At 33.5% G+C, this 18,475-nt stretch overlaps 2 protein-coding genes across 2 annotated transcripts in view; both read right to left on the reverse strand.

The window, feature by feature from the left end:
- Window positions 1-2,151: 2,151 nt before the first annotated feature.
- or112-1 (odorant receptor, family A, subfamily 112, member 1) lies at window positions 2,152-3,710 on the reverse strand. Its single transcript, XM_035385889.1, has 2 exons — window positions 3,652-3,710; window positions 2,152-3,488 (listed from the first exon to the last, which is right to left on the reverse strand). The coding sequence occupies exon 2, from the start codon at window positions 3,456-3,458 to the stop codon at window positions 2,487-2,489; it is 972 nt and encodes a 323-aa protein (XP_035241780.1). The 5' UTR covers window positions 3,459-3,488; window positions 3,652-3,710; the 3' UTR covers window positions 2,152-2,486.
- A 10,802-nt stretch (window positions 3,711-14,512) lies between these two features.
- The window catches only part of LOC118210325 (mastermind-like protein 2), a 64,449-nt gene continuing 60,486 nt past the window's right edge, over window positions 14,513-18,475 (reverse strand). Inside the window, exons 4-5 of the mRNA XM_035386418.1 lie at window positions 17,913-18,024; window positions 14,513-17,524 (exon numbers count right to left, since the gene is read on the reverse strand). Of these exons, the coding sequence (XP_035242309.1) occupies window positions 16,602-17,524; window positions 17,913-18,024 (1,035 nt within the window). The 3' untranslated portion in view covers window positions 14,513-16,601. The remainder of the gene's footprint in view (window positions 17,525-17,912; window positions 18,025-18,475) is intronic.

The raw sequence follows: 18,475 nt of genomic DNA on the forward strand, positions 1-18,475 counted from the left end.
TGGCCACTTATTTCCACTTCTCCATAAGTGAGCTCTTGTTAGGTGCTTGTAGCCAGTGAGACCAAATAATGAGCTTGTTAGGTCAATGTGCCAAACGGTTCACCTGTGTTCTACTGTGTATTTGCATTAACCAATTCAGTGGGTGTTTGTCCTGCATTTTCGTGTAAGACCATTTAAATATACAGAGTTTAAGAGATCTACTGATGGCTCTAAATCACACTCAGAATTCAATCATGATGTTTCCCATGGTGTCTAGCTTTTTATGCTTACAAAAAAAGTTATACAATGAATTTTTTCCAAAGCCAAAAACTGGAAAATGTTTGTCTGGCCAAGTCGTTCAACTGATCTGAATCCAATTGAACATACATTTCATATGCTGATTTGCTGATAGAGTTGTTTGATTGCAAGTCTAAAATTGTGGAGTACTATAGTACAGATTCACAAGCCACAGCATTATTAATATTATGACTAATATTAGTAAGTTCTTTAATACGAAGTTGCAGCTTCACAACCAATCGGTTGTTGAATGTAAAGGAAACTAAACTTCCGCTCCATTACTCAGGTTGCTTGTCCCTCTATAAGGATGCCCCGGGCCAGGCTGAATTGAAGCTGTGTCTGTAATTGTGTAGCAGAGGTGCACAGAGGTGTTACTTGGGCCCCTAGCAGGCTGTCTGGATAACATCTGTGCCCCATGGCTGTGTTCACAGTTGTGTGGGAGCATGTGAGCGTGTGTGTACGTGTGTGTGTGTGAGTGTGTGAGCGCATGTGTGTGTGTGTGTGTGTGAGCATGCGAGCATGTGCCCCAGCAGTGGCGGTGGGCATCATGGTGAGGATTTCTGGTTTAGGTATGGTGCTGGAGGTTTTTTACCAGGCCCCATGGAACCTCTGGTGTTGCACCTTTTTCAGTGTAATACAGTAGATGAATGGGGGATAGAAACACAGAGAGGACGGCCTGCTCCCAGAGAGGGGCCTGTTCAGGTACTGTTCTGTGGCTGTGGGTCTATCCTCATCTTTTTATTGTTTTTTTATTTTTAATTACCCCTTATGTTTCCCGGAAAGTCCCAGAAATCAGGGGATTTCCAACCCTTTCTGTTCCATTGACCCCCCCAACCAGGCTCAAAGGCATCCAGGAGACCCCCATCATACATTGAGAAGGGTAATGCTTTTCTAATTTATTAAAACAAAAAAAATAAAAAAGGTTTTATGTTTTCAAATGTATTCCCAAATATGTGTATAGTCATTGCTTATCAAGTCCTTCAAGGACTCCCAAGGGTCCAAGCCCCCCCTCCCCCCCCCCCCCCCCCCCCCCATTGAAAACCCAAGCCACAAAAAAATAAAATAAAACCCAGGCCACAGAGATATCAGATCTCCTTAAATATTGAGGCGTGGCCAGGCGGGTGATCACAGTCCTTAACCAATGGCCTGAGCCATGGTTATACTGGGTAAGGCAGCTGGTAATCCCTGAGGGATATGCGTGTGTCCTCTAGTGCCCATACAAACTAATAACAACAAACAAAAATAAAAAACATGTTTTGACATTTTTTACCCCCAAAATTAATGCTGGGCTGCAATTTATTTGTTTATAAAACGTATGTGGTTTTTCCAGAGATTAAAAAAAAAAAACCTATTTGTTCATGTTTGCAACAACAACAAAAAATATCTGAAGAAGAACTGGGTTTTCACACTTCGTCATCTTTGATTGCAATTGACATACATTTTGTTAGCCAATTAATGATATTTATGCACTTAATAAATAAATTGAATTATTTATTAAGATAAACTTGAAGCTACTGAAGCCTCTCTTCCTGTAGTTTAATAAATTAAATTAATTCTGCTTTTAAGTTGTAGATACATTTATAGTGTCGACTTTAGCTAAAATCCTCTTCAGCTCTTTATAAAGGTCTTTTTTAACTGCTTACATGCACATTCTGTTTAACATAAGGCTTCGGTAATATGAAGCGCAGATCCATTTGAGGGTTTTATCTTCTGCTCTTAATTGGTTAATTCCCCAAACAGCCCCAGCTGCAGACAGTGCACACAACCTTGGTGAGGGGATTTTACTGTGGTCCTATACAGGAGGAACTGGCAATGGTGTGTGAAAGCCATTTAGAAAATTAAGCTTGGGTAGCTGTCACTAAAATCTGCACGCAGTAACACACACACACACAGGTCATGTTTTCATGATCAAAGGTGAGTGAACCTCTCTTACATGTTCTACGTGTACACAAGCATAATTTAACACAGGAAACACATTCATTTTGGTGGATATTCACTTTAAACCAAATATGATTCTTCAGAATACATATTTTTTATATTAGGTTTATTATGCAATTCTCACCAGTGGCAATTACATACTGTAGTATGTACAGGGCAAGCAGAGCAAAGGCAAAACAGATATAAAAATAACAACTTTTATTCATCTTGAGACAAATGAATCAAAAGAGTGGCACAGGCTTTTCATTTTTGTTCAAACATGTTTCAAAGCTTTATTTGATGGAATGTCTGTCCAAGACTTTTCCACTTCTCTTTCTGAACATTCTCAGAACAGCGCTCCTTATTTCCTTGGTCCGAACGCCATAAATGATCGGATTCACTGTGGCGGGGAAAAGAATGTACAGTATTCCCAGGAATGTGTTCACACCTGTGGGAATGGCAATTCCAATATTGTGAGATAAAAATGTTATGCTGCCCACCAGGTAGAAACTGAGCATGACCATCAAGTGAGTGCCACAGGTGTGGAAAGCTTTCCACCGTTCCTCTCCGGCTCGCAAAACAACGTTTAAAATGCTGATGTACGAGAACACGATAACGGAAATATCAATGCCGGCAAAAGACACGATTACCACCACCCCCATTATGCCGTTTTTCTCGGTGCTGTCGCACGCCAGGCTGACCAGGGCCATGTGATCACAGTAGGAGTGCCTGATGGTGTTCGACCCGCAGAAAACCAGCGGACGGGCCAGGATGACGAGGGCGGACATTATCGTGCCGCTCCTTAAGAGCGCGAACGCGAGCAGCTTCGCAAAAACCGAGGCGTTCACGATCTCGGCGTACCGCAGCGGGTGGCTGATCGCGATCAGTCGGTCCAGCGCCATCGCCAAAAGAATGGTGGATTCTAGAGAGGAGAAGAAATGAGTGACAAACATCTGGGTCAAACAGCCGGCCAGCGAGATCTCGTTCCAGTTGAACAGAAAGCCCAGCAGCATGTTAGGGACGATGGCTGTAGGGACCACGATATTGACAGCGGCCAAACCGGATATCAGTTTATACATGGGAGCCTGCAGACTCTGGCAGGTCCCAATCACATATATCAGTAAAAAGTTTCCCGCCAAACTGAGGAGGTACGTAATACCAAACGGTATGAAGAGTAAACGCCTGTACTCATGGATTTCAGGAAATCCCGAAAACCTGAACCAGGTGTGAGAGAAGTTCCAAGGTGCTTGACGTTCTTCGTTCATGGCATTTGAAAGTACAGTCAGATCCCTGACCTGAAGATTCAGTGTAAGAAAGAGAACAGCAGAATTGAATATTGTTTACAGGAAGTTATTCCAAGTGATTCAGTTGCATATCGCAATTTAATTGATACAAATAGTTTTGTTCTACACGGTCACATAACATACTTCTTCCTCAGATTTCTTGAAAACATCTTACCTGCTCTGTTTCTCTTCCGACTCATTCAGGTGAAGTACAGGCGCCTCACAGGTGAACCCGTTTCAAGTGTGCAGAAATTTATAACCTGGAGCCAGGCCCGAGTCTCATGCAGGTGTGTGCACATGTGCTCTAGAGATATAATTACCGTATATATTTCCTAAGGTCACTATGATGCAATTACTTTGGGGGGTGTTTTGTCCTTTTTGCCCTTAACAACCTGGTGTCCTTAATGAAAATAGCCTACTCCTTAGCCCAAGAGAGGCATTCAGTTTAAACTAGAAAACATCATTAAGTGGTGATGCCAGTTCTGCCAAACATACAAAGCTCGCTAAATACAGTAAGTCCCACTAAGTCCCACTAAAATGCACAAATCCTGTGAAGTACAGAAATCCTGCTAATTGCACAATTCCAATTAAATTGCAAATTATATTCCATTGATTGCATGTGCCATTCATTTTTGAGTGTAAAATGTTAATTCACTATGCCCTGTTTTCCCACCAAATGACCCCCTGCATATATGTTAATTCTATATCGGAAACTGTTCTAATCTGTTTAGACTTCCTTATTGTTTTTGAGCATGAAATTGAATTGAATTGCATGGGCTTGTGACAAAAATTTGGTGGAAGAGTTATTATTGAAAATACTCTTTGTTTATAAATCCACATATACAGTAGCTGAAATATTTTTTTAAGATAGAAGGAAAGGAATATAAACATGAATCTTATGTATTGCATTTAAAAATTATAATAATTTTGTCATTACAGTGCTTTACAGATGTGTAAAAAAGTAAAATATTGCAGTTTGATCACAGTGTAATGTCTTAATTGTCTGATTGCACAAATTTGGCCCTGAAACATCTCCAACTTGTAAAGAATGCAGTTGCTAGAGTTCTTACTAAAACGAAATGGGAGCATATCAGTCTAGTGCTCAACTCTTCATTGGCTGCTTGTCAAATTTAGAATAGACTATAAGATTTCATTGTTGACTTATAAAATGTTTGGCTACAGAATATCTTAATGAGTTATTTATTCCTCACTCTCCGCCACGATTACTTCATTCTCAAGATGCTTGAAAATTTGAAATATATTAAGAATTGCAATGGGAGGTAGAGCCTTCTCTTGCATAGCTCCTGTCTTATGGAACAATCTCCCGTTGTACGTTTGGGCTTCAGACACATCCTCTGTCTTGTGTAGGCTCAAAACATGCCTCTTTAGTCAATCCTATAGTTAAAGATGTCTGGGAGGGGTAAATCAGGACCATACAGCTGTTATGTGAACTAACTGAGTTGTCTGTGCTGTTTCGTCTATGAGATCAGATATAGAGAGAGGTTGTTCACTGATAAAGTTGAATCACAGAGTTTAGGGAGTTCGATGCAGAGGTCTGGACTGCTGAGCGGGCTGGAGAATCCTAGCGGTGCTGCCTCTCAAGCCAGCAGGACCAGACATTCGCTTAGCAGCCCAGCCTACCCCAGCCCAACCCAGCCCAACCCAGCCCAACCCAACCCAACCCAGCCCAGCCCAGCCCAACCCAGCCCAGCCCAGGACAGCCCAACCCAGCCCAACCCAGCCCAGCCCAGCCTTGCCCAACCCAGCCCAGCCCAGCCCAGCCTTGCCCAACCCAGCCCAGCCCAGCCCAACCCAGCCCAGCTCATTGTTCTGGGCTATGGCACAAAGGGAGGAGTATAGCTTAACCTAGTCGATGAATGCATGGTAAGAGTTTGCCCTGCAGGGTTAGAACATTAATTGAAATCGGGTTGGGGCTCCAGCAGGAGGGATCTCAGTAGTGGCTGCCTTAGTCATCATAGATTATACACTGGCGGTTGAGGGTTGTATAGTAGCTGGATGGAGCTTCTATATGAGTGTTTATTTCTAGTTTTTTTGGCTCAGAGACTACACTTTCTCTGTGTATTGATAATGTCTGCAGTGCCTAACCATTTATTTTCTGTTCCTTTGTCCCCGGGGCTCCTGTTCCTGCTTCACCCTGAGTTCACAGACCGCTCCAGCCCTGTTCCTCGCCCTCAGTTCAGGGGATTACTCCAGCTCTGTGGTCACGGACTGCAGCCCACACCGTGATGCTGCCTGAGGTCCAGATGCCCCACTGAACTGCACACTATACTTCCCTTCATTTTGACATCTACTTTTCCAGCTAATTTATTACCTCAACTGTTTTTTTTCCTGTCTAAAAAACATTTATGTTCATCCATTTTACTGTGGTTCTTTAATAAATATTTTCCTATCTATGCAAATTAAAAAATTACACATTTAAATAGAAGAAGAAGAAGAAAAAGAAGAAGAAGAGAAATAAGAAGAAGAAGAAGAAGAAGAAGAAGAAGGAGGCCAGCCAGCAATTTGCATGTGGATTGGTAGCTATTAGCGTGTGGATTGCAGTGATCGAACAGCAAGATTAAAGTCTCAAAAATTTAAAAAAATGGTTAGAATCTTAGACGTATTAAGAATCTTAATGCAATACGTTAATAATAAAGTGTTTGAAGAATTTTATGATGAAAAATGTATTTTTGAAAACTCAATAAAATACATAAGACTATAGTCTTATGTCAAAAATATGAAAAAGTGCACAAAAATGTAAATATGTATTTTTTTTAAATCCCCATGCAGTAGAAATCATGTTTATTTAAATATCTTAATGCAATACGTTAATAATAACGTGTTTGAAGAATGTCATGATGAAAAATGTATTTTTGAAAACTCAATAAAATACATAAGACTATAGTCTTATGTCAAAAATATGAAAAAAGCACAAAATATAAAAACATGATTTTTTTAAGTCCCCCTGCATTAGAAATCATGTTTATTTAAGAATCTTAATGCAATACGTTAATAATAAAGTGTTTGAAGAATGTCATGATGAAAAATGAATTTTTTAAAAATCAATAATATACATAAGACTATAGTCTTATGTCAAAAATATGAAAAAAGCACAAAATATTAATATATGATTTTTTTAAGTCTCCCTGCATTAGAAATCATGTTTATTTAAAAATCTTTATGCAATACGTTGATAATAAAGTGTTTGAAGAATTTTATGATGAAAAATGTATTTTTGAAAAATCAATAAAATACGAAAGACTATAGTCTTATGTCAAAAATATGAAAAAGTGCACATAAATGTAAATATGTATTTTTTTTAAATCCCCATGCAGTAGAAATCATGTTTATTTAAGAATCTTAATGCAGTACGTTAATAATAAAGTGTTTGAAGAATTTTATGATGAAAAATGTATTTTTGAAAAATCAATAAAATACATAAGACTATAGTCTTATGTCAAAAATATGAAAAACTGCCCAAAAATGTAAACATGTATTTTTTTTAAATCGCCATGCATTAGAAATCATGTTTATTTAAGAATCTTAATGCAATACGTTAATAATAAAGTGTTTGAAGAATTTTATGATGAAAAATGTATTTTTGAAAACTCAATAAAATACATAAGACTATAGTCTTATGTCAAAAATATGAAAAAAGCACAAAATATAAATACATGATTTTTTTAAGTCCCCCTGCATTAGAAATCATGTTTATTTAAGAATCTTAATGCAATACGTTAATAATAAAGTGTTTGAAGAATGTCATGATGAAAAATGAATTTTTTAAAAATCAATAATATACATAAGACTATAGTCTTATGTCAAAAATATGAAAAAAGCACAAAATATTAATATATGATTTTTTTTAAGTCTCCCTGCATTAGAAATCATGTTTATTTAAGAATCTTAATGCAATACGTTGATAATAAAGTGTTTGAAGAATTTTATGATGAAAAATGTATTTTTGAAAAATCTATAAAATACGAAAGACTATAGTCTTATGTCTAAAATATGAAAAACTGCCCAAAAATGTAAACATGTATTTTTTTTAAATCCCCATGCAATAGAAATCATGTTTATTTAAATATCTTAATGCAATACGTTAATAATAACGTGTTTGAAGAATGTCATGATGAAAAATAAATTTTTGAAAAATCAATAAAATACATAAGACTATAGTCTTATGTCAAAAATATGAAAAAAGCACAAAATATTAATATATGATTTTTTTAAGTCTCCCTGCATTAGAAATCATGTTTATTTAAGAATCTTAATGCAATACGTTAATAATAAAGTGTTTGAAGAATTTTATGATGAAAAATGTATTTTTGAAAACTCAATAAAATACATAAGACTATAGTCTTATGTCAAAAATATGAAAAAAGCACAAAATTGTAAATATGTATTTTTTTTAAATCCCCATGCAGTAGAAATCAAGTTTATTTAAGAATCTTAATGCAATACGTTAATAATAAAGTGTTTGAAGAATTTTATGATGAAAAATGTATTTTTGAAAAATCAATAAAATACATAAGACTATAGTCTTATGTCAAAAATATGAAAAAAGCACAAAATATTAATATATGATTTTTTTAAGTCTCCCTGCATTAGAAATCATGTTTATTTAAGAATCTTAATGCAATACGTTGATAATAAAGTGTTTGAAGAATTTTATGATGAAAAATGTATTTTTGAAAAATCAATAAAATACGAAAGACTATAGTCTTATGTCAAAAATATGAAAAACTGCACATAAATGTAAATATGTATTTTTTTTAAATCCCCATGCAGTAGAAATCATGTTTATTTAAGAATCTTAATGCAATACGTTAATAATAAAGTGTTTGAAGAATGTCATGATGAAAAATGTATTTTTGAAAAATCAATAAAATACATAAGACTATAGTCTTATGTCAAAAATATGAAAAACTGCCCAAAAATGTAAACATGTATTTTTTTTAAATCCCCATGCAATAGAAATCATGTTTATTTAAATATCTTAATGCAATACGTTAATAATAACGTGTTTGAAGAATGTCATGATGAAAAATAAATTTTTGAAAAATCAATAAAATACATAAGACTATAGTCTTATGTCAAAAATATGAAAAAAGCACAAAATATAAATATATGATTTTTTTAATTCCCCCTCCATTAGAAATCATGTTTATTTAAGAATCTTAATGCAATACGTTAATAATAAAGTGTTTGAAGAATTTTATGATGAAAAATGTATTTTTGAAAACTCAATAAAATACATAAGACTATAGTATTATGTCAAAAATATGAAAAAGTGCACAAAAATGTAAATATGTATTTTTTTTTAATCCCCATGCAGTAGAAATCAAGTTTATTTAAGAATCTTAATGCAATACGTTAATAATAAAGTGTTTGAAGAATTTTATGATGAAAAATGTATTTTTGAAAAATCAATAAAATACATAAGACTATAGTCTTATGTCAAAAATATGAAAAAAGCACAAAATATAAATACATGATTTTTTTAAGTCCCCCTGCATTAGAAATCATGTTTATTTAAGAATCTTAATGCAATACGTTAATAATAAAGTGTTTGAAGAATGTCATGATGAAAAATGTATTTTTGAAAACTCAATAAAATACATAAGACTATAGTCTTATTTCAAAAATATGAAAAAAGCACAAAATATAAATACATGATTTTTTTAAGTCCCCCTGCATTAGAAATCATGTTTATTTAAGAATCTTAATGCAATACGTTAATAATAAAGTGTTTGAAGAATGTCATGATGAAAAATGAATTTTTAAAAAATCAATAATATACATAAGACTATAGTCTTATGTCAAAAATATGAAAAAAGCACAAAATATAAATATATGATTTTTTTAAGTCTCCCTGCATTAGAAATCATGTTTATTTAAGAATCTTAATGCAATACGTTGATAATAAAGTGTTTGAAGAATTTTATGATGAAAAATGTATTTTTGAAAAATCAATAAAATACGAAAGACTATAGTCTTATGTCAAAAATATGAAAAAGTGCACATAAATGTAAATATGTATTTTTTTTAAATCCCCATGCAGTAGAAATCATGTTTATTTAAGAATCTTAATGCAATACATTAATAATAAAGTGTTTGAAGAATTTTATGATGACAAATGTATTTTTGAAAAATCAATAAAATACATAAGACTATAGTCTTATGTCAAAAATATGAAAAACTGCCCAAAAATGTAAACATGTATTTTTTTTAAATCCCCATGCAATAGAAATCATGTTTATTTAAATATCTTAATGCAATACGTTAATAATAACGTGTTTGAAGAATGTCATGATGAAAAATAAATTTTTGAAAAATCAATAAAATACATAAGACTATAGTCTTATGTCAAAAATATGAAAAAAGCACAAAATATAAATATATGATTTTTTAAGTCCCCCTGCATTAGAAATCATGTTTATTTAAGAATCTTAATGCAATACGTTAATAATAAAGTGTTTGAAGAATTTTATGATGAAAAATGTATTTTTGAAAACTCAATAAAATACATAAGACTATAGTATTATGTCAAAAATATGAAAAAGTGCACAAAAATGTAAATATGTATTTTTTTTTAATCCCCATGCAGTAGAAATCAAGTTTATTTAAGAATCTTAATGCAATACGTTAATAATAAAGTGTTTGAAGAATTTTATGATGAAAAATGTATTTTTGAAAAATCAATAAAATACATAAGACTATAGTCTTATGTCAAAAATATGAAACAAGCACAAAATATAAATACATGATTTTTTTAAGTCCCCCTGCATTAGAAATCATGTTTATTTAAGAATCTTAATGCAATACGTTAATAATAAAGTGTTTGAAGAATGTCATGATGAAAAATGTATTTTTGAAAACTCAATAAAATACATAAGACTATAGTCTTATGTCAAAAATATGAAAAAAGCACAAAATATAAATACATGATTTTTTTAAGTCCCCCTGCATTAGAAATCATGTTTATTTAAGAATCTTAATGCAATACGTTAATAATAAAGTGTTTGAAGAATGTCATGATGAAAAATGAATTTTTTAAAAATCAATAATATAGATAAGACTATAGTCTTATGTCAAAAATATGAAAAAAGCACAAAATATTAATATATGATTTTTTTAAGTCTCCCTGCATTAGAAATCATGTTTATTTAAGAATCTTAATGCAATACGTTGATAATAAAGTGTTTGAAGAATTTTATGATGAAAAATGTATTTTTGAAAAATCAATAAAATACGAAAGACTATAGTCTTATGTCAAAAATATGAAAAAGTGCACATAAATGTAAATATGTATTTTTTTTTAATCCCCATGCAGTAGAAATCATGTTTATTTAAGAATCTTAATGCAATACGTTAATAATAAAGTGTTTGAAGAATTTTATGATGAAAAATGTATTTTTGAAAAATCAATAAAATAAATAAGACTATAGTCTTATGTCAAAAATATGAAAAACTGCCCAAAAATGTAAACATGTATTTTTTAAAAATCCCCATGCAATAGAAATCATGTTTATTTAAATATCTTAATGCAATACGTTAATAATAACGTGTTTGAAGAATGTCATGATGAAAAATAAATTTTTGAAAAATCAATAAAATACATAAGACTATAGTCTTATGTCAAAAATATGAAAAAAGCACAAAATATAAATATATGATTTTTTTAAGTCCCCCTGCATTAGAAATCATGTTTATTTAAGAATCTTAATGCAATACGTTAATAATAAAGTGTTTGAAGAATGTCATGATGAAAAATGAATTTTTTAAAAATCAATAATATACATAAGACTATAGTCTTATGTCAAAAATATGAAAAAAGCACAAAATATTAATATATGATTTTTTTAAGTCCCACTGCATTAGAAATCATGTTTATTTAAGAATCTTAATGCAATACGTTAATAATAAAGTGTTTGAAGAATTTTATGATGAAAAATGTATTTTTGAAAAATCAATAAAATACATAAGACTATAGTATTATGTCAAAAATATGAAAAAGTGCACAATAATGTAAATATGTATTTTTTTTTAATCCCCATGCAGTAGAAATCATGTTTATTTAAGAATCTTATTGCAATACGTTAATAATAAAGTGTTTGAAGAATTTTATGATGAAAAATGTATTTTTGAAAAATCAATAAAATACATAAGACTATAGTCTTATGTCAAAAATATGAAAAAAGCACAAAATATAAATACATGATTTTTTTAAGTCCCCCTGCATTAGAAATCATGTTTATTTAAGAATCTTAATGCAATACGTTAATAATAAAGTGTTTGAAGAATGTCATGATGAAAAATGAATTTTTTTAAAATCAATAATATACATAAGACTATTGTCTTATGTCAAAAATATGAAAAAAGCACAAAATATAAATATATGATTTTTTAAAGTCTCCCTGCATTAGAAATCATGTTTATTTAAGAATCTTAATGCATTACGTTAATAATAAAGTGTTTGAAGAATATCATGATGAAAAATGTATTTTTGAAAAATCAATAAAATACATAAGACTATAGTCTTATGTCAAAAATATGAAAAAGTGCACAAAAATGTAAATATGTATTTTTTTTAAATCCCCATGCAGTAGAAATCATGTTTATTTAAGAATCTTAATGCATTACGTTGATAATAAAGTGTTTTAAGAATATCATGATGAAAAATGTATTTTTGAAAAATCAATAAAATACATAAGACTATAGTCTTATGTCAAAAATATGAAAAAGTGCACAAAAATGTAAATATGTATTTTTTTTAAATCCCCATGCAGTAGAAATCATATTTATTTAAGAATCTTAATGCAATACGTTAATAATAAAGTGTTTGAAGAATTTTATGATGAAAAATGTATTTTTTAAAAATCAATAAAATACATAAGACTATAGTATTATGTCAAAAATATGAAAAAGTGCACAAAAATGTAAATATGTATTTTTTTTTAATCCCCATGCAGTAGAAATCATGTTTATTTAAGAATCTTAATGCAATACGTTAATAATAAAGTGTTTGAAGAATATCATGATGAAAAATGTATTTTTGAAAAATCAATAAAATACGAAAGACTATAGTCTTATGTCAAAAATATGAAAAAGTGCACAAAAATGTAAATATGTATTTTTTTTAAATCCCCATGCAGTAGAAATCATGTTTATTTAAGAATCTTAATGCAATACGTTAATAATAAAGTGTTTGAAGAATTTTATGATGAAAAATGTATTTTTGAAAACTCAATAATATAGATAAGACTATAGTCTTATGTCTAAAATATGAAAAATGCACAAAATTTAAAAATACATGTTTGAACATTGTAATGATGAAAAATGTAATGTTCAAAGCTCAATAAAATACATAAGACTATAGTCTTATGTCAAAAATTTGAAAAATGCACAAAATATAAATATATGATTTTTTAAAATCCCCTTGCATTATAAATCATGTGTTTCGTTCAAAATAGAAAGAAATGTACAAAAATATAAATATGTGATTTTTTTCATCTCCATGCATTAGATATCATATTTATTTAAGAACCACAATGACATAAACAAACAGAAATGTCTTTGCAGATTTTTATGTTGAAAATGTATTTCTTTGGAAATTCAGTAAAATACATGAGACATATAGTCATACATATAGTCTTATTTACAAAACACATTGCAAGTACTGTGCAGAAATGATTTTTTAAGACATTCATGATGAAATTGCATTAGATGATAGTTTGATCTCTTAAATTTGAAATGCTGTAAATGTTATGATTTTAAATACATTTTAAAATGTTTGTTTTTTTATTATTTAGATGGTCCAAAAATCATACATGTTGAAGAATGACACTGAACTAACTGAGCAGAAAGGTTCTTGATGATTCTTTTAATGAAAAACATATTAATGTGGAAAAATCAGTAAACTACATAAGACAATAGTCTTATCTTTTAAATTGGATATACTGCAAAAAAAGGAAAAAATTGGAAATAATATAAATCATATAACGAGACGTAAGTGAACAGAATTTATGATGACAATATATATTTTATAAATTTAATGACCTGTCTTTTTTAAATGTAATTTTTTATTTATATGAATAGGAAATTTTGTCTAGCTAAAAACCAGGGCAACATAGAAAGAAGAAGAAGAAGAAAAAGAAAAAACATGCATTGTTTTATAAATGAACGTTGAACATGTTTGGTGGAAAGACATGAACGACATCAGACTATATTCCTACATGAAAAGTGAAAAAAAATGAGAGAAATGGCTTTTTTGATTGGGATTGATTTTTAATTTAACAACTACAGTGAAATAAATGAATAGAAATGTGTTATCAGGGATTTATGATGAAAAACATAATATAAACATACAATAGATCATTCTAGTCATATGTCCAAGAACTGAAAAAATTTTAAATATATATATATTTTAAAAGGCATTTTTTTAAATTCAGGAGGATTGGAATCATGTTTAAGTAACAACTAAAGAAATGAAGAGAAATGTGTTTGAAGACATTTATGATGAAAAATGTCTTGTGTAAGATATGTCTTCTAATTATAATTTGCTTTTTTAGCCAATGTAGCACCACATAGACTCATCAATGGCAGATAGATATAAAGGGATATATATTAGATTCTCTAACTTGCTTGAAAACAAGCTTGTATTTTAAGTATTTGGTAGGTTTAAAAAAAAGCTCTACTGATAGTGTGAAGGAAAAAGTAACTGACTGCAACCCATTAGAATTTATACAAATTTGTTATAAATATTATTTAATGCCTAACGTGACATTATCTAACTGTAATACGACTGATGATTTTGCTTAATGTGGACTTCTGAAATGTACATATTACAAAGTGTAAAAACAGACAGCAAAGAGAAGAGGTTGTTGCGTATGGATTACTGTTCGGTTATGTTTTGTTTCATGAAGCCTCACTGGGGCCATATTGAGTAGTGAGTAGCCACTTTTCCTGTTCAACTGTCAAAATCCAGTTTTTCCTAGAGCATGCGGTGTCCTGCAGAACAGAATTTCAATGAAGAGTGTTATAATTACATCTTTATTATGAATACTCAAAGCCAAAAATGATCTGCACAAGTAAGTTATACATCACATTAAACACCGAGGGCTAATCATTTTTTTGTAACAAGTGTTCAGTACAAAATAAAATATGAACTACATATTTTTTCACAGAAGTATAAATATAATCTTCTGAATGATATGATTTATCAAAACATATCTTACATTTTTTTGTACATAGCACAGTATAAGCTGTACATTCAGGAATATATAAAATACAGTGAAACCAAAACTTGCATCTGTAGCAGGGGGCCCCCCTTGGTCTGTCTCTTCCCCAAAACAGCTATACAAACAGAAACTCCTTACAGGAAAATCCACACAATAACAAAATGAGGCCAAAAGAAACAAAACTGAAACCGATATTTAAGTTGAAGAAATGTCATACATCTTCTTGGACATTTCAAACGGATAAGTTAATAGTAAGAGCAATGCTATGCAGGTAGTCGTGCAGTAAACCCATTAATTTTTATTGTTAGCGATGAGAGCCTTAATAGAAAACTACTGTAGAATTTACCAGAATTTCTCTGAATTCTGTCCAGTACTGTTGCAATACGATGTGACGTGTCGTGTGTTCTTGCACGTGTTGTGATACAAAGAGAGATATGAATGATGGAATATATTAGGAACAAATTCACTATGGCACTGGTGTCACCCTTGCAAATGTCAATTGCCATTTGATATTTATATCCCTAATCAAAATTATCACAGATACCGAGCATTACCCTTCTCATTTCTCATCATGTAATTAGCATGGTGCCTCTTTTAAAAAGATACTGGTTAGTACCCTCCCAGCTAACACAAAATGTTCTCACAATGTTAGGGGAATGTTATGTCAGTGTTATAAAAGCTGCCACTATATTGCAGAAACACTGTGAGAACGTTTTTGTGTTATTCACATTTCCCTCATTCCAGTGCTATAGGTGACATTCAAAGTCTGTAGCTATGTCAGGACATGCAAGAGCTTTCTTTGACACTGAGTAACTTTTTTACACCAATTACATGGTTTCCAAGGTGATTCTTCTCTCCTTGGATAATTAAGAACAAAACACATACGTTCAAAATTGATTGTGTGTTGGATGCACAGTTGGCTGTAGCATTGCCCAGGGAAGAGAGGGTTTCCTTGCACAATAGTGACCTCTACTGGTCAATCAGGCACCTAAAAGTCTGCCTTTTCAGCTGCACATGAAGTGTCTCCCTCTGACTCCCGTATTTTGAGCCAAACTTGTGAACTGCGGCGTGACAAGAAATGGCGGCTGACACACACGCACACAAATACACACACACACACACACACACACACACACAGACACACACACAGACATACATACACATGCACATGTGCATGCGCGCACACACATAATTATGGATAAATGAAAGAAAAAGTATTTTTTCTATATTCTCTGCTAATTTACATTAAAAGTGCTAGAAACAGAGACAGGGTAAGTACCATCGTCACTAATGAAGACTGAATGAAGGAGAATCAATCAGCTGATACAGAGTTGACATCAAGATCGCAAAGAGGTTAAACAATCAGAAGTGCTTAGAACAATAACCAAATACGTCTCAAAACACCACAGGTTGGACACCTCAGCTTTCATGATAAGGTTCGGGCTGCAACTAGGCCAAAGAGATAAGGAAGCACCAATAGTATACATTGAAAAAGGCTGTAACAAGACAGTGTAATGAACCATCTCTTCCATCACCTAAAGACTGCTTTCAGTCACAACTTACGACGCAGATATGCACGTTTTAAAATATTAAAATGAAATGTGTAACTTCCACAGGAACAGAGAAGTCAAATATAATTTAATACCTTATTATTTAGGCAATATATCCATGACTAAAACATTTGGTTTACAATGACAACAGCAATGACAACAACAACTAAAAAAGCTCTTAAAACCACTGGGTCCCTTTAGTAATTCCAAACTTTTCCCTACATACACTTAAAGACAGAAAATGCATCATCGTTCATGTTAATTATCTTTGTTCCGTGACAAATGCGCATGGTGTATCACCATAGACGTCAATGGTTGTTTCCACCTGTCACTCAGGACTGACTGCCCAGAATCTCATCCAGGTTAATGTCTTTCATCCAGTCATCATTACTGGGCCCAGACTTGAGCAGGGAGTCTATGAAGTCAGAATCAGTGTTGATTCCGGGGACTGTGTTGTCTCCTTCTTGGAGGAAGTCAAAGGTCAGGGTCCCTGTGTTGCCACTTTGGTAGGGGCGGGCATTGTGGCCGGCGGGGGGCGATGAGAAGTTTCCGGAAGGCGTCTGCTGCAGCGGCGGGCCTGGATTCAGGGTGGGCACCGCGGGCAGAGGGGGAATTCTGGGCTGGCCAAGTCTGGACACAGGGTCCCGGCCGGCCCCCGAGGCTTGCCCGTTCAGGGTCTGGCCGGGAGGGAGCAGGCCGATGTCTGGGGCCACCTGGTTGGGTACGGCCAAAGGGGGCCTTTGGCTAAATTTGTGAGCGGCCATGTCGGCTTTCCCTCCGGGATGAGGAGGCAGGGCGCCGGGGTACCTCCTGACGTCCAGGGCGAGACTGTCCTTCGGCCCTGGCGCCCAGCTCGTGGGGCCCCCAATCGTAGAACCGGTCATAACGCTGCCCAATCTCGGCCCTGGGAATCTAGAAACCTCCTGGGGCGCCGCTGGCCTGATGTGCTGGGCGGTCACCATGGCACCAGCTCCAAAGGCGTTTCCCGGGTTGCCGGGCCCTGAAAACCTTGTTTTGTTTGGGTTGAGTCCGATCTGGTTTTGGGGGCAGCGCGGCTGCAGTTGGTTCACAGCCGTTTGGCCGTAGCCTCCATTTTGGGGGTCTGGGCCAGTCACAAATCTCCTGTCACTTGGAGGCGGCGCCATTTTAGGAGGCTGACCAGTGGCAAGCTGGCAGGAGCTGGTCAGAAGGGCGTTCTGATTGGTCAGGGTGCTTGTCAATGACTGGGAGGAGCTAATGCACAGTGGAAGACCTCCTATTGGAAGAAATGTTTTCAAATTTCATTTATGTGTACAGAGACAGACAGACCAACACAGGCAGAAAGATAGATAGATAGCAACATTCCTTGCTTTACAACAGGGTTAAATAAACTAACAGTGTTTATACTAATCAACTGACTCAACATTTCCTGTGAATGGATGAAATCAATAAACCTGGGTTGTGTAGTTGAAAAACATTCTCATACTTTTAAATTTAGATGCTACTTTTTTCTGAATACTGGTGAAAAGATGTCTCTTAAAACTGTCAGCAATCTCAAGGAATTTCACGGTGTCTTAAGTGTTAAAGTATTTCAAATAAAATATTTTACCCATGTCTCTATCTCTCTCTCACACACACAAACACACACACACAAAAGTTAATACCTGTGTACAGATTGGTCTGTGGTGCAGTAGCCACATTTCTCCTCGGCTGCTTGTAGTCAGGAGGTGGCCTTGTTAAGTGACGGCTCAGCTGATCCTGCGTACTAATTTTATCCTGAAATGCAAAACAAACGCACAAGGTTAGGAATGTCATTAGACAGATGCTCTCCCAGTGAAACCTGAGATGCAAAAGGAAATGTCTGAGACGTGGTGCCTCGATACCCTTTGCTCCCCGCTAAAGGCACTCATAACACTGTTTTTAATGCGTAATAATGCCTCCTGGCCTGGTTTTTGCCCAATTTTCCTTCTGTTACTCTGTAAAGCATCTTTGTGGCAGTTCTCTGTAAAAAAAAACCCTAACCTGTAATACAAGTAAAAACTGATTTGATTTGAATACTGCCACAAACAGTTACAAAAATCTGAACGATATTCAAGCTGGCTGCCCACAGGCAGTAACAGTACAGTGATTTCAGAGCATATCAGGAGCTTTAACCTCAGCTTTAGCTTGGAGATACAAAGTAAGTACTCTAATAACGTGGATAATGGCCGTTGCGCTGGTTAAATAT

Source organism: Anguilla anguilla, chromosome 12, assembly GCF_013347855.1.
Source record: "Anguilla anguilla isolate fAngAng1 chromosome 12, fAngAng1.pri, whole genome shotgun sequence".
Classification (NCBI taxonomy): Eukaryota; Metazoa; Chordata; class Actinopteri; order Anguilliformes; family Anguillidae; genus Anguilla; species Anguilla anguilla.